Source organism: Rhamphochromis sp. 'chilingali', assembly GCF_963969265.1.
Source record: "Rhamphochromis sp. 'chilingali' genome assembly, chromosome: 9".
Lineage (NCBI taxonomy): Eukaryota > Metazoa > Chordata > Actinopteri > Cichliformes > Cichlidae > Rhamphochromis > Rhamphochromis sp. 'chilingali'.
Genome location: NC_137936.1, coordinates 13,963,688 through 13,978,832, shown reverse-complemented (window position 1 = coordinate 13,978,832; position 15,145 = coordinate 13,963,688). Strand labels below are relative to the sequence as shown.

The window sequence follows — 15,145 nt, the reverse complement described above, 5'->3', positions numbered from 1 at the left end:
ACTATGAAATCTAAAATGAATACTTTTAGAGGAACACTCTGAATCTTAATCTATTGTTTTAGGGCCTTTTATCCTTCTGAAAGAAGTCCAGTTTGCATTCTCTATCTGCACATGTCTCTTATAATTTGAGTTACTTTACAGTGTCTCTAGGTTGTAAAATTTGTGATTTGTCAGCACTGATCTGGTTTATTATCCTTTTGGCTCAAGAGGCAGAGTACGGGGTGGGATGGTTCCACCCAAGTTTTAAGTCATGTTTTTTAGGATCTGTCACCCACCCTCCTGCTCTCTTTCTCTGGCTCTCATTCTAACTGTTGACAGGATCTGCATCAGTGCCAGATCGTGGCATGAACACTCTAATGACTTCATTTCTTCCAGCACATGCACAAATGCATATCTAGGGAACATTACATACTGAGCAGACTGCCCAATCTACTTCTTGTTCAGCAAACACATGCGACCATACTTAATTAGTCCAATTGCATATTGAGAAACCTATTTGTCTTACACATCTATGGAAGGACACACACACACACACACACACACACACACACACACACACACACACACACACACACACACACACACCCACCCACCCACCCACCCTCTGGGGTTGTGTACTGCAGTGATGTAAGCCAGTGGATGGGCTACTTCCAGATGATCCAAACAAGACATTCAGCTCTGGCCAATATCACCGTGAGAGCGTGCGCACACACTCACACAGACAGGCTGAACACAAGTTCATGAGCTCATTACTCCATTCCACACATGGATATAATACGCTGGAGCGCATCCTCGTGCCAAAACAATGTTACACCATTGTGATGCGAGTAATTTTACTTGGTAGATAATAGTTTATGAGCTATAGACAAAAAGCTTTTTGCTCTAATGTTGTTGTACAGCATTAATCTGGTGCAAGGCCAGCAGGAGTGTTGCACAAGCATACAGCACGCGAACAGTGCATCACAGCGCGACTCTAGACTAGAGCGTGTTATGGGAAATCTGGCATGAAGGCAAATACGGTACGCAAGCCTCGGCCTTCTTGCCTCTTCAGCTGTTAACAGCAAACAAATGATATATTTTGTCATCCCAGCTCTTATCTTGCTGTTATTCACTTCTTGTTTGCATGCCTTTCTGACTTTGTGGAATTATCTGACTCTCTTTATTCTTTAACGGTCTTGTCTTGGGTGTAAAAGTTAAGCATTTATTTTCCCCACATTTGTTTTTCACAGGATTGCCCTCAGATTCTGCCGTCAACCCAGATATACATCCCTGTCGGGGTAACAAAGCCAATCACCTTAGCTGCAAAGAACCTGCCACAGCCCCAGTCTGGACAGAGAAACTATGAGTGCGTCTTCCACATCCAGGGGGAGATCCACAATGTGCCTGCACTGCGATTCAACAGCACCTCCATCCAGTGCCAGAAAACTGCGGTTAGTATGGAGAGATTGAATGTATTTATTTTATGCAATCAAGCTGAATGAAGCGATGTTAATGGTGAAAAACAAAGCAGGTGTTGTGATGTACACTAACAGTTTGAAAGGGGGGGGGGGGGGGGGGGGATTTCTGTCGCTCACTTGTAAAATAAAAGCAGCCAAAATTCCTGAACACTGAACAGGGCAAGAACTGCACACAGAGTAGAAGGATAACCATTAAGCGCTGTTACTTTTGACCTAATCAATGCAACTAGGTATCTAAATCATGCTCCCAGTGCGGGCATTGACTTGGCCAAGGTTAAATAATGGTCTCCTACAGGTAATGGCTATCTAGACACTAATGTGCTCATTGTCCTGATAGATGTCGTGCATTACTTGGACACTAGCATAGTCTTGATCAAAATAAATGATGTAATACTATAGAATTGATAGTTAGCAATTAGATATTGTGACGGCAAGTGTTTACATTTGAATTAATACAAATTTATAATGAGGCATTTCCTGTTCTGGTCCAAATCATAACAGATTGTCATGGCTGATGTGTAATATATAAATTATTGATCAGGTACGATGGTCAGCCATAGTGTTTTGTTTTTTCCCCCCAATGCTTCTGTTATTTATTTATTTTTTTTATTTATTCATGGCTTTGTCTGATAGGGATGAGTGGTTAGTTGGTTGGTGTCTTCCAGATTAAAGCAGTCTAAAGGAGTATTTTGTTTCTTTGCAGAAGTTTTTAATAAGTGTAGAGCGTTTGCTGGTAGGTTGAAGTGTTTCTGCGTGTAGGCCCATGCCTGTCCAATGTGTTGAAATGTGGTTGTGTGTTTATATTTTTATATATATATAAATATATGTGTGTGTGTGTGTGTGTGTGTGTGTGTGTGTGTGTGTGTGAGGCTTCAAACTAGCATGACAGATAAGAGGTAGCTAGCGTCGCGCTTCACTGAGGCTGAAAATGTGAAGAGGAAGTCTGTCTCTGAAGCTAGTTGGGAGCGGATTGATCATGTTTACACCTCGACTCTATACCTCTCCCTCTCCCTTCCTCTGTGTCTGTAGAGCCCATCTTTCTCCCTGTCTCTCTTCCTCCCACTGACTGTCATTCTTTCTTCTTCCTGCTCTTCCCTACTTTTCTCACTCCATCTCCCTCGTCTCTCATAAGTTCACTTTTGCTACTTGTTTCTGTTCGTGTCTGATTCCATCCTAAGATATACGATGCCATTAGAGCTGCTGCTGTTAATTTAGTTTTACATGAGGATGTTTAGCTGCCACAATAACACACTTGGAAGAAAATAGATTCAGAGACAGTAGAAACCTCAGGATGTCTCTGCCTAATAAGATTTAGCACTTACTCACTTCTCAATTAGCAGCAACTGGTCATAATAGGCACAGATTGCCACAGGAATTCAGACACTGGCAGACACATTTAGAGTACAGGGTAGCAGTAGTCTCTGTTTAGCTGTATAGCTTGATGTGTAGCTGCTGTGACGGCTAGCACAGTGTTTGATTCTGTCTGTATCGACGGACAGTCTTTAGGTGTTGGCACACGCTAGCCAGTTGTTTGTGAAGGCAGGGCTAATTACCTAACACAAGGCTTGTCTCTCCACAGAGATGCTTGTTTATTGACTGTTTATTGTAGCTGCAAGGCCAGTGTTAATCAACAGCAAAGCCTAGCCTCAGCCAAAAGCTGAATTTCTCCATTTGATGTCCACAAAGCAGACATGCTAGCAGTAATTAGCGCGGGACTGTCAACACTTAGCCCCTGTTAGCAAATAGCAGTGGCATCCTGACTGTATGGCCAGATATCGATGTAGCGTGTTCATCTAGTGTGCTTGCATCCATATTTAGTTTCAGAGTAGGAAAAAGGTGCCAGCTGCATGAACTTGCAGTTAGGGCATAATTCATACTGGCTCAAGATTAAGAGTTTAATTATGTGTCATGAATTATTACTTTGAGAGTCTTATTATAGCTCTGGAGCGGCATTTTGGAAGAAGCGGGTCTTAAATATTAGTTTATCTATTTATAGACCTTTATATCTCTACTTTCTGCAAGCACCCGTCCGTGATTGTTCTTACTTTGACAGTGTTCAGAACCAACTCAATAAATCATGAATGGTTCTGCAGTAGAAATAGACTTTATCTGTTATACTGTGTGCACACTGCTGCCTCAGCTTGCAGGCATACAGTTGTGAGGATAGGGGTCGATCAGTGTCTGTTCATGTGTGCACATCTGCATGCTTCTATATTCCTTAGGCTACGGATCCCCGGGTAGCTATGCATGAGTGTGTTTGGATGTGCAGTTCCAGAAGAAGACTGTAAGGGGCATTACACTTGCTGATCAGTGTGATAAACACAAGCGCTGCATAATCCACAATATAGCTTTTTGTTTGAGATCCACAGCAAGTGCCATATGAGACACATTACTTAGAAAAGGTGAAGATGAGGGCTGAGATGAGACGTGTGCTGAGAATTTCTATAAAGTGAAGAGGAAGTACAGAGTGGACAGTATACGTGAAGGTGGGAAATGTTGATGAAAGGAGAAGGGATAAAAAGAGTGGTACAACTACAAATCAGTGGAAAAAGAATATAGGAGAAGGCAACGTGGACTAGGGAAATTGGTGCGTAGTTGACAATTTCAGGTGAGATGAATGGAGAAAAGTGAGAGGGAGAGTGATATTGAAAAGAACAGAGGGGGAAAATGAGATGAGAAGCTGTAAGAGAGAAAATCAGCTCAAAAGTGTCTCCTGAGGCCAAAACGCATTCTCCTTTCTTTTATACAATATCATCAGACTATCCGAAAGAAATAACTATCCACAGGATATTCAAGACATCCACAGTCGGATAATGTTTAAACTTTAGTTTCCCATACCTTACTGCTCTTACAGTGACCATAATAACTCAATGCTCTTGCGTTGTATCTCCTAACAGGAGGCTGTCAATATCCAACTGCATATGTGGCAGACATGATATATGATAGTGTAACTTCAGCTCTATGCTAACCTTGTTGGGTATTGACTTTCCATATCTGCTCATGGGAGAAAATATTGGTGCTGTGGTATTTCTGTATAAGGTTACTGTACATACCAGCTGATCCCAACGGGGAAAGAGCAAGCATATCATAAGACCAGAGAAAGAATGCAATATTGGAAAACGGTTTTCTTTTGCAAGAGGGGACACGAAACAAGCCTTTGTCTTCATGGTGTTAAGACTTTGAAGAGTCATGCATTTAGAGTAAGGGTTTAAAAACACTGCTCAGAGCTCTAATTTCTGCTTTACATTTTTAACTTTTGAAGTTGGGTATATAGCCAAAAGTAATTCAGCATTTATTCTTTAGGAACCTGTGAAAGTTGGTGAAATGGCAGATTGTCAGAAGTCCATTTGCAAGTTAATTAGAGAAAAATGCTGATCATTTTATAAGAAGAAAAAAAGTGTCCTATTCGTATTTATTAGTGCCAAACAAGCCCACATTACTACTGACACATACAGAGCCATCCGCTATGCCTTATGGTAGCAGTTAACTCCGGTCAGCAGCGACCAAACCAACAAGCTGGTGTCTACATTGGTGCCTTCCGGTTTTCTGACCCGGTCCAGACAGCTTCCTTGTGTGTGATCCAATCAGGGGCTTCGGTTAAGGTACAAAGGCCAATAGGATGCTGAGCTGTGGGCTGGGAAGTTGTGCTCATAGTGCCAGAGGGGTCGTTGGAGCAACAAACACATGTACACACAATTCTTTCACACACAAATGACTGCAGTCTTGGGTCAGACAGACTGATGTAGCGCAGCTGGACATCGTTTGAAGGTTGTGGGTGAGAGATGAGAGTCAAACTGTTCAAGACTTTTTGTTTCTGTTCTTTTATCTTCATGTGTTCTTAGCCTTTTGTCCATTTGTGCGTCTCCATTCTCCTACCCTCAGTTCCCTCTTTATCCTTCTTCCTTGTTTCTCCCCGGAGGGCAGGAATGAGAGGACAGATAATATCAGAGCGGGCCTTACACCATTACCTTCTGTCTGATAAACAGCTCGGCCACTCCATCACCCTCTTTCTCCCAGTCCTTCACCAGTGGAGAAAAAAAGCAGACATGGGGGCAGGAGGAGAAAATCTAGTTTGGGATAGAGTGTGTGTCTGTGTGCTTCGCTTCTGTGTATAGAGAGCAGCTGTTTGTTAAAGTAGAGATGCGAAGTATCAGGGGTCCTGATGGCATCCAATTAAGGGAGATAAAATGATGATGAATTGCTGCTGGGCAGTGGAGACCAGTGCTCCTGTATCAGTGTGTGTGTGTATGCACATATGAGCTCACTTATACAGGAAGAGAGCAGAAGAAAGCAACCATACTGATTTGGGGAAGATTGTGTTGGGGAAAACAAAGAAGAGCGGGGTTGGAAAAGAAAAGACACAAAAGGGAAGTTTCTAGCCAGAGCTTCCAGGAAAAAGAGAGGTAGAGAGCAGTGTGCAAGATGGATGAGGAGGAGGAGAAGTGAAAGAAGAAGGGTGTATTGAGACTGTACTGTGAGAGAGTTTGAGGAGAGGACAAATTGTCTGCTGGCTTCCGATGGGAAATGAGAGAAGTATGGCAGACAAGAAAGATGGATAAATAGATGAATGAATGGATAGACTGAGAAAACAGAGGTCTAGAGAAGAGGCTAAACATGTCTGCAGGGAGAGTGGTTAACACAAACCACACTGGTCTAATGGTGTCACACACCCTGTGATGTGTGTGTGTGTGTGTTTGTAAGAAAGAGAGAGAGAGGGCTGAAGCTCAGTCCTAATACAAACTAAACTCTTGACTTTTTATGGGAACAATAAAACTAAAGTACTAAATTGCATATTAAAAAAATTAAAATATAAACGCACTATAGCATGCACATATATTCATACACACATAGTGCTAAAGGTAGCAGGAAAAGGCTAATGAGGGCCTCGGTGCTGTTGGGTGGAGGGTTGGTGCAGCAGAGCAGAGTACAGTCTGGCCTGGCATGGCCTAGCTCAGCTTAATGAGATATAAACACTAGATCTGCCATTGCACTCAGCCACAGCACACACTGACACTGTTTTAATTGGCTTGCACATTCTGTGTGTATTGTGTGGGGATGGATTTGGGGAAAAAGCAGTAGACATTCACTGGGTTTTACTGTGGATAGCTGCAGATGAAAGATTATCATCATGTGGCAGCCCAGACTCATCTGATCTGTTACAATGTTGTTTAAAGTTAATGTATTTGTCTTAGTAGATCTTATAGCTGGGAGAAACATGAGTCTTGATCATGTGATTTCCTACTATAGCTCAAATTACTTGTGTACATATCTGTTTAAGTTTGTGATATTTAAACAAGATCTTGTGTTTGCTCATCTGTGCTTATTTGGCATTTATCTGACTGCTCGCTGACCCATCTTCTATTAAAGCAGCTCAAAGTGAGAGAAAGAACAGACAATGACCTTCCTATAGTGTGCTCTTTTTTCCCTCTCCAGCAGTGCCCCCTTTTTTTACCTCCCTCTCACATACTGTGTGTGTCTCCCTCATTTTCCTCTTCATCTCTGTCCTGTTGCTGGCTCACTTGCTCTCCTCCCTTCTGGCAGGTGAAGAGCACAGCTCCCACGCTGCTGTCCTGGATAAATAAGAATTAACTGCAGCACAGCTATCTGCATATGCCAACTTCTCCACCCCACTTTTCTTATCTATTTCTCATTTCTCTCCGTCTCCCTGCATCTCTGCAATTTGTAACCTTTACTCCACATATCCTTTGTCTCATAGCAGCGCTGCACTTTTTCTAAATCATTATTTGAAGAGACATTTGAAAAGCTGAAGGGATTGTTATAGCAAGGCTCTCCTGCCATTACCCTGGTGAGAATAGAGACCACCAGGAGGTCAAGCCAGAGAAAAGACCTGGGCTTACTTTCACATCTCTTAGAGAGCATTTGCACACTTTTCTTTTCATGTGACTGTCTGAAGTGTGGCCATACATGTCAAACACCTTCTGATCACAGTATGCTGCCATAGAAGAATCAGTTTTCTTCTCCTTGTAAACATTCAAAAGATGCCTACCTTTTATTAGAAAATTCATCGTTCTACAAATATCGATGTGCACAGAATGAGCCTGTGCAGTTAAAGCACCATAAACATATTGTCAGTAATAGCATCTTACTATAAGCAAGTCATTCTATAAGAGATTAAAGTCTTTCATTAAAATATAATATTAGAAATTGGTAAATCTTCCTGGAAATCCTGTGATTAATTAAACCATTAAGTTAAGTTGCAGCATCACCTTATTTGTAATAAATACTGAGAGCATGGCTTGCACATGCTGACTTCATTTTGAAAAATTCGCAGTGGAGGAGACAGTGTAAAACTTTAAATGTTATTTTGTTTGCATATTGTGATAAAGGGCTGCATAAAAACAAAGTTTGTCATTTAATGCCAGTTAATGTCTTCTATTTGTTGCATATTTGTTGTTAGCTTTGTTAATGTCATGGAGAGTGCGCTCAGTGATGGCAAACTACTGGAGTTACTGAGTCAAATCAAAATGTGGTCTGTATTTCCTCATTATGGGACCAGCATATACATACATATGTGTTATTTGGCAGAGAAGTTAGTTAGTGGCCACCAGAAGAATGGCATTAAGTTGAGGTAGGAGAAAAAGTCTGACGCCACTGAAAATCTGGACATTTCTGCCAACTACCAAAAATCAGCCTTTTGTCCTGGGAGAATTTTAGCAAGCTTACACTAGCTTAATGCATAGGCTGAAAAATAAGAAACATTGACTATGGCAGCATTATTTTTCCCTCAACCCAGCATTTTTCTCCCCTCCACCCCTCTCTTTTTCTTTCCATCAATGAAGGAAGCATGCATGTGTGCAAACGGGTATGCACACATGTGCGTTATTGTGTCTGTGCTGGAGATAAGCTGGGGAACTGGGCCCAGCCATGCTCCAATCCTGTTAGCATTAGCGATTAGCACTGGCTAACAGGCTCCTATTATGAGCAGGGGCTGATTCTCTGTCGCCTGACCGTACACATGCACACACGCACATGCGTACACACAAACACAAAACTATAAGACGGATTACCACTTGATCCTTGATAAGGAAGCTATATCTGCCCAGAAGTTGTGTGTGTGTATATAAAAGACTGATGGTGTGTACGACAAGACTTGGGCATCCACTGTATGCCGAGTCTTATCTAGGCTGGCAAACACACATTTCACTTTACTTCACCGTGGAATATGTCAGAACTAGAATGATGTAGGTTGAAGGTTATGTTATGTCAACTAATGGTTTTTGGATCACCTTGAGAAATCTGTGAACAGAGGAAGAGGGTAACCCACATATTACATACATATCCCAGGCATGGGCCTGCCCTGGGCAAAAGGGATATTTTTTTTTAGCACACCCTCAAAATGACCAATTATGAGGCTGTGGCTCTCATAGAATTTACCCATTGTTACCTGCCTTACTTTCCATCTTCACCCTACCTTTATTCATCTCCTTCATTCATCTACACCTGCCTCCCATTCTTTAGTTTCCAGTGACAAATGTCTCTTCTCTTCTTTGTTTTAGTTTTTTTGTTACACTGGCTTATTTGTTGTCACTGCATATTCTTGTTTCCTTTATGGAATCTCCATTTCCTGTTTCTGTCATCTGCTCTTTCATTGTAAATATTCTGCATCTCTAATTTTCTCTCTGTGTGCCCTCTTTGTAAAATGTAGTGATTTTGTGGTTCCATTTTTCAATGTGACTTTGTTTTTTAGAATTATTTCTTGGTGTTTAATTTTCATACTGGAATTTGCTGTATGATGTGCGTAAACCCTGTCCAAGGCCCATGTGTGTATTCCCTGAACGCTGTGTTGTGCAACAGTGGTGGTTCAGTATAAAAGTTTAATAAGCCCTTGGTGCAATGAGAGAAGATGAGCTCTGGATAATAACCTAACCTTTCCAATGGCTCCCCCACTCTCTGCTGCCCGTTTAACACACATACATGCACATACACTCTCCTCCCTAACTAAATATGCATGTTTGTGTTGTCCCAGTTCCCAATATAGACTCTTCTTTGAGGACTGATATACAGACATGGGCAAATTCTTGTATCATAGATTTAAAACAACAAAAAACAGAGGATAGATAGCTTTGGTGTTTTATTGATGTGTACTTGTGGTGGACATTTTGAGTTAGGCAACAAGGTAAAAATCAGTGTTAAGAGGCTGATATACATCTAAAATATGTTACTATTCTACTTTATTGAGTAAAATTGGTAACATGGTCAAAGAAGAAAAAGGCCTTCTCTTAGAATTTGCTGTTCAGCAGAGAAGCAAGGGCAGAAATAAATGGCACCTCGGTCTCTTGTCCTTAACTAAAGCTAGTCTTCTGTCCTGTGGGAATACAGCAGATGGATGTATAGATATGTTTTTGTCTTTAAAAATGGTTTGGAAAGAAATGGTCTGGTATTCAAGTAATTGAAATTTTGGTAATTTGTTTTTCTTTTGTTATTCTTTATCATGTTGGTATTGCAGCGAGTTCCTTTCTCTCTGTTTGTGTGTTTAGATTAATTTAATTCAGGTTTATTTATATAGCAGTATTCCCTGTTAATCTCTACAAAATAAAGCATTCAGGATAACAGTGTTTAATTTTGTTTATTTTCCATTTTGATTTTGACTGCTTCAATTTAACAACCTTCGTGTCATGTTACAGATTATGAGAAACCTACCTGCTGCTTAGTGTAAACACAACTGACTGTTCAGAGAGCGGTTGATAATTTTCGAACCCCTTCATCAGCTTGAGCAATTTCCAAATACAAAGCTGACCTTGGCTGGTTAACAGCCTTCTTCTCTACTCTCACCATCTTTCTCCCACTTGCATCTCTAGCTTTTATGTCTCAGCTTTATTCCAGATGTCTTGTGTTTCCTGCCTCTTTTTGCCTCTTTATCTCCTTCTCGCTGCGATGCTTTGATGCTTTTTCACTCTTTGCACATGTTCACAGTGCAGTGTCCCTGTGCACTTCCTTTTTTCTCCCCGTTCTTCTCTCCTATTGTCTTGCATGCAGATATACACTCAAACACACTCACACGTTCTCTCCATCTTTACCAATTGAAGAAGTGCTCTTGTTCCCAGGCAGACTGGGTGGTCTTGTGGTGGAGCGATGAGGAAGGAGGGAGGGAGAGATTGAAGAGGTTCATATGGTCAAACTTCAGAAGAGAAATAATAGCTGATGTCCAAAATGTGTTTTTGCTGTGCCCTATCTTCCTGTGTTTGCATGTGTTTTTATTCATCATATTTTACTTCCTGTACAGACCATGTGATCAGTCTTTGATGAATTTGCCGGCATCCTTCTCTGGAAGGAGTCCCATGTGCCGGACATATATTTATAGTACAGTGTGCACATGTGTTTTTCTGGAAATGTTTGGTATATCTGATAAGGAATCTGGTTCATATTTCCTTGTTTGACTGTGGACCTTTTGGGGGGGATTGAGGCAGATGAGAGAAAGTCAAGCTAAGATTGATAGGGGAAGAGGTTTGTAAAGAGGTATAGGGAAGGAATAATGAGAGGGAAAGGGAAAGAGAAAAAGGAGGGTTGGAAAGGAGGATTGCAAGAGAAGGAGAGGCAGAGGAATGTGTGAAAAGACCGAGGCAGACATGTCAGAGAACAAATTGAAAATGCCAATTTCACTTTAGCCCCCACCAGCTCACGCGCTTACAGCCCAGCCCCGGCCTCTTATTCCATGTGTAAATGAATGGTGTCCACAGAATAACACACAATCACCTCTCTATCCATCTTGCCCTCGCTATTTCCCTTTCACCCTTTCTGCTGCATTACCTGCTCTATACCCCCTCTCCCTACCCTCTTTGTCATCCTTCCTTTTCACCATCTTTTTGTTGTTTTCACTCCACTTCTGAGCTTTTGATCACAAATTCCAAGTATTTTCACATCTTCTATCGGTTTTTTCTTTTCTGTTTGCCCATCCACTTTGCTTTTCACACCCTACCTTATTATTTTGTACTGTGCCAAGGCTAATGTTTTGTCTTAAAAATCTAGTTGTAATGCAATAGCACTGTCTAAATTCAGAACTTACTATATCTACAGTGAGACTGTAAAAGTTGTCTCTTTTCTTTTTCTTTTTCTTCAGTGTTCTGTAGGCCAGCTTCCAGGTAGAGTTGCTCAAGTAAAAGTTTCAGTAGTTCACAGCTGCTAAATAAATTAGAGTGAGCCTGAAAACACATTTTGAAAGAATTTGCCTTTAAAATCAGCTCTAAGAGCAAAGTGGTATTTTTTCTGAGATGCATGGAGACGTCTTTCTTTATTCGGATATCAGCGTCTCAGCCTTCAGGGCCCGCTAAATGTAAATCATCCAATCACAAAAAAAGTGATGAAAGAATTAATCAGCCATTCACACATTGTGACATTGCTGTGTCCTCTCATTTTCTTATCTTCTCAGTGCACATTTTTTAGTCCTTTCCTCCCTCAAATATATTCAAATTCACTGTTATTACAGATGTCAGGATAAATCTCACAGTATCACACTGGAGTGGGTGATATCAAATCAAATCAAATCAAATCACTTTTTATTGTCACATCACATGTGCAGGCACACTGGCACAGCACATGCGAGTGAAATTCTTGTGTGCGAGCCCCACAAGCAACAGAGATGTGCAAACACAACAACACAAACGAGCAAAATACAAGAATGGCCAACCTGAAACTAATAAATATATGTACAATATATAATAGTGTATGCATTTCTGGATGTGTATACTAAATAGTTTCCTACGTGTGTGTGTGTGTGTGTGTGTGTGTGTGTGTGTGTGTGTGTGTGTGTGTGTGTGTGTGTGTGTGTATACACATTTTTACAAATTAAATAGTAATAAAATAATAATAATAATAATAATAAAATATATAAAATATACAGAGTTGAATATGTGCAAAACAAGTGGCATTTATATACAGTGTGGAGTGCATAATGTTGAAGTTCCAGTAGTGAAGCTGAGGTGTCTATGACGTGTTCAGCAGTCTGATGGCCTGATGGAAGAAGCTGTCTCTCAGTCTGCTGGTACGGGACCGGATGCTGCAGAACCTCCTTCCTGATGGAAGTAGTCTGAACAGTTTATGGCTGGGGTGACTGGAGTCCTTGATGATCCTCCCCGCTTTCCTCAGGCACCGCTTCCTGTAGATGTCTTGGAGGGAGGGAAGCTCACCTCCAATTATCCGTTCAGAGCACCGCACTACTCGCTGGAGAGCTTTGCAGTTGTAGGCAGTGCTGTTGCCATACCAGGTGGTGATGCATCCAGTGAGGATGCTCTCAATGGCACAGTGATAGAAGGTCCTGAGGATGCGGGGGCTCATGCCGAATCTTTTCAGTCTCCTGAGAAAGAAGAGGCGCTGCTGGGCCTTCTTCACTGTTTTGTTTGTGTGTACTGACCACGTAAGATCCTCAGCCAGGTGTACGCCAAGGAACCGGAAGCTGCTCACTCTCTCCACAGCAGCGCCGTTGATGGTGATGGGGGTGTGTACTTCTCTGCACCTCCGGAAGTCCACTATCAACTCCTTTGTCTTTGCGACGTTGAGGGTGAGATGGTTGTCTTGACACCAGTGGGTCAGGGCGCTGACCTCCTCCCTGTAAGCCGTCTCATCACCGTTGGTGATAAGACCCACCACTGTAGTGTCGTCCGCAAACTTCACAATGATGTTGGAGTTGTTAGTGGCTGTGCAGTCGTAAGTGTAGAGTGAGTACAGGAGAGGGCTCAGTACACACCCCTGTGGAGCACCAGTGTTCAGTGTGATGGGGGATGAGGTGATGCTGCCCAGTCTGACCACCTGGCGTCTGTCAGACAGGAAGCTAAGGATCCAGCTGCAGAGGGAGCTGCTCAGTCCTAGATCCTGCAGTTTCCTGTCCAGCTTCGAGGGAACGATGGTATTGAATGCTGAGCTGTAATCTACAAACAGCATTCTCACATATGTGTCTCTCTTCTCCAGGTGTGACAGGGCAGTGTGTAGTGTCAGGGCTATGGCATCATCAGTGGACCTGTTGTGGCGGTATGCGAACTGTAGAGGGTCCAGTGAGTCGGGTAGTGCAGAGCAGATGAAGTCCCTGACCAGCTTCTCGAAGCATTTGCTTACGATGGGGGTCAGGGCTACAGGTCGCCAGTCGTTCAATGAGGAGATGGTGGAGGATTTGGGTACAGGGACGATGGTGGCCATTTTGAAGCAGGCTGGGACTACAGACAGAGAGAGGGAAAGGTTTAAGATGTGCGTGAACACTCCAGCCAGCTGAGCCGCGCATGACTTGAGGACGCGGCTGGGAATCCCGTCCGGACCAGTAGCTTTGCGTGCGTTCACCTTCCTGAAGCACTTCCGCACATCCTCCTCAGACACAGTGTGCGCACTGACGTCATCCGCGGTGCGCACACTGTCCGGTCTCATGGTGTTCGCTGTGTCGAATCTAGCGTAGAATACGTTTAGATCCTCACACAGAGAGGCCGTGGTCTGCGGTGTGCTGGTTTTCCCTCTAAAGTCTGTGATCGTGTTTAGTCCCTGCCACATACTCCGAGGGTTGTCAAACTGTTGCTCCACCCTGTCCCTGTACTCACGTTTGGCTGCTTTGATCGTCTTCCGGAGTTGGTAATGTGCGTGTTTGTAGTCCGATGTGTTCGCGGAGGCAAAGGCGGTGTTCCGTGCCGCGCGAACATCTCCGTTAATCCAGGGTTTTTGATTTGGGAAGGATTTGACTGTTCTGGATGGGACGACATCTTCCACGCATTTCCTGATAAATCCACAGACTGAGTCTGTGTGTTCATCAATGTCTCTGGCGGCCACGTGAAACATTTCCCAGTCCACGTGATCAAAACAGTCCCGCAGCGCAGACTCCGATTGGTCCGTCCAACAGTGCACCGCCCTCCGGGTTGGAGCTTCCTGTTTCAGCTTCTGCCTGTAGGCGGGCAGGAGCAGGATGGAGCAGTGATCTGATTGGCCGAATGGGGCGCGGGGGAGGGCTTTGTACGCATCCCGGAAAGAGGTGTAACAGTGGTCGAGTTGCCGGTTTCCACGTGTGTTGAAAAGGATGTGTTGATGGAGTTTTGGTGAGACTTTCTTCAGGTTTCCCTTATTAAAGTCTCCGGCTGTGATAAACGCTGCCTCTGGGTGTGCGGTTTCCTCACTGCTGATCGCGCTGTACAGTTCCCTGAGTGCACGGTCAGTGTCGGCTTGTGGGGGAATGTAAACAGCCGTAATAATCACTGCTGTAAATTCCCTCGGTAGCCAGAATGGCCGGCACTTAATCATCAGGTACTCCAGGTCCGGTGAGCAGAAGGATTTGACCGGGTGCACGTTCGCATAATCACACCAGCTGTTGTTGATCATGAAACACACACCACCGCCTCTGCTTTTCCCAGTAAGATCCTGTGACCTGTCCGCGCGGTGCACAGAGAACCCCGGCAGTTGTATTGCGGAGTCCGGTACTTTGTCCGATAGCCAGGTTTCTGTGAGGCAGATCACGCAGCAGTCCCGCATCTCTCGCTGGAATGAGATCCGTGCCCGAAGCTCGCACAGCTTGTTCTCCAGAGACTGCATATTAGCCAGTAATAAACTGGGTAACGGTGGTCTGTAAGTGCGCCGTCTCAGTCGAACCAGAACGCCAGATCTTCTCCCTCTGCGTCGGCGTTTGCGGCCTCCAGGGCCAGAGAACAAAGGCGTCTCAGGTGAGATGAATGGGGGGTCTGCAAACGGAGCGTCCGTGTTGCAAA

At 43.4% G+C, this 15,145-nt stretch overlaps 1 protein-coding gene across 4 annotated transcripts in view; it reads left to right on the top strand.

Moving 5' to 3' along the window:
- The window catches only part of plxna1b (plexin A1b), a 184,468-nt gene that overhangs the window by 125,994 nt on the left and 43,329 nt on the right, over window positions 1-15,145 (top strand). For all 4 annotated transcript variants that reach the window (XM_080892383.1, XM_080892381.1, XM_080892382.1 and 1 more), the window contains exon 10: window positions 1,230-1,430. In XM_080892383.1, coding sequence (XP_080748509.1) covers window positions 1,230-1,430 — 201 coding nt within the window. The remainder of the gene's footprint in view (window positions 1-1,229; window positions 1,431-15,145) is intronic.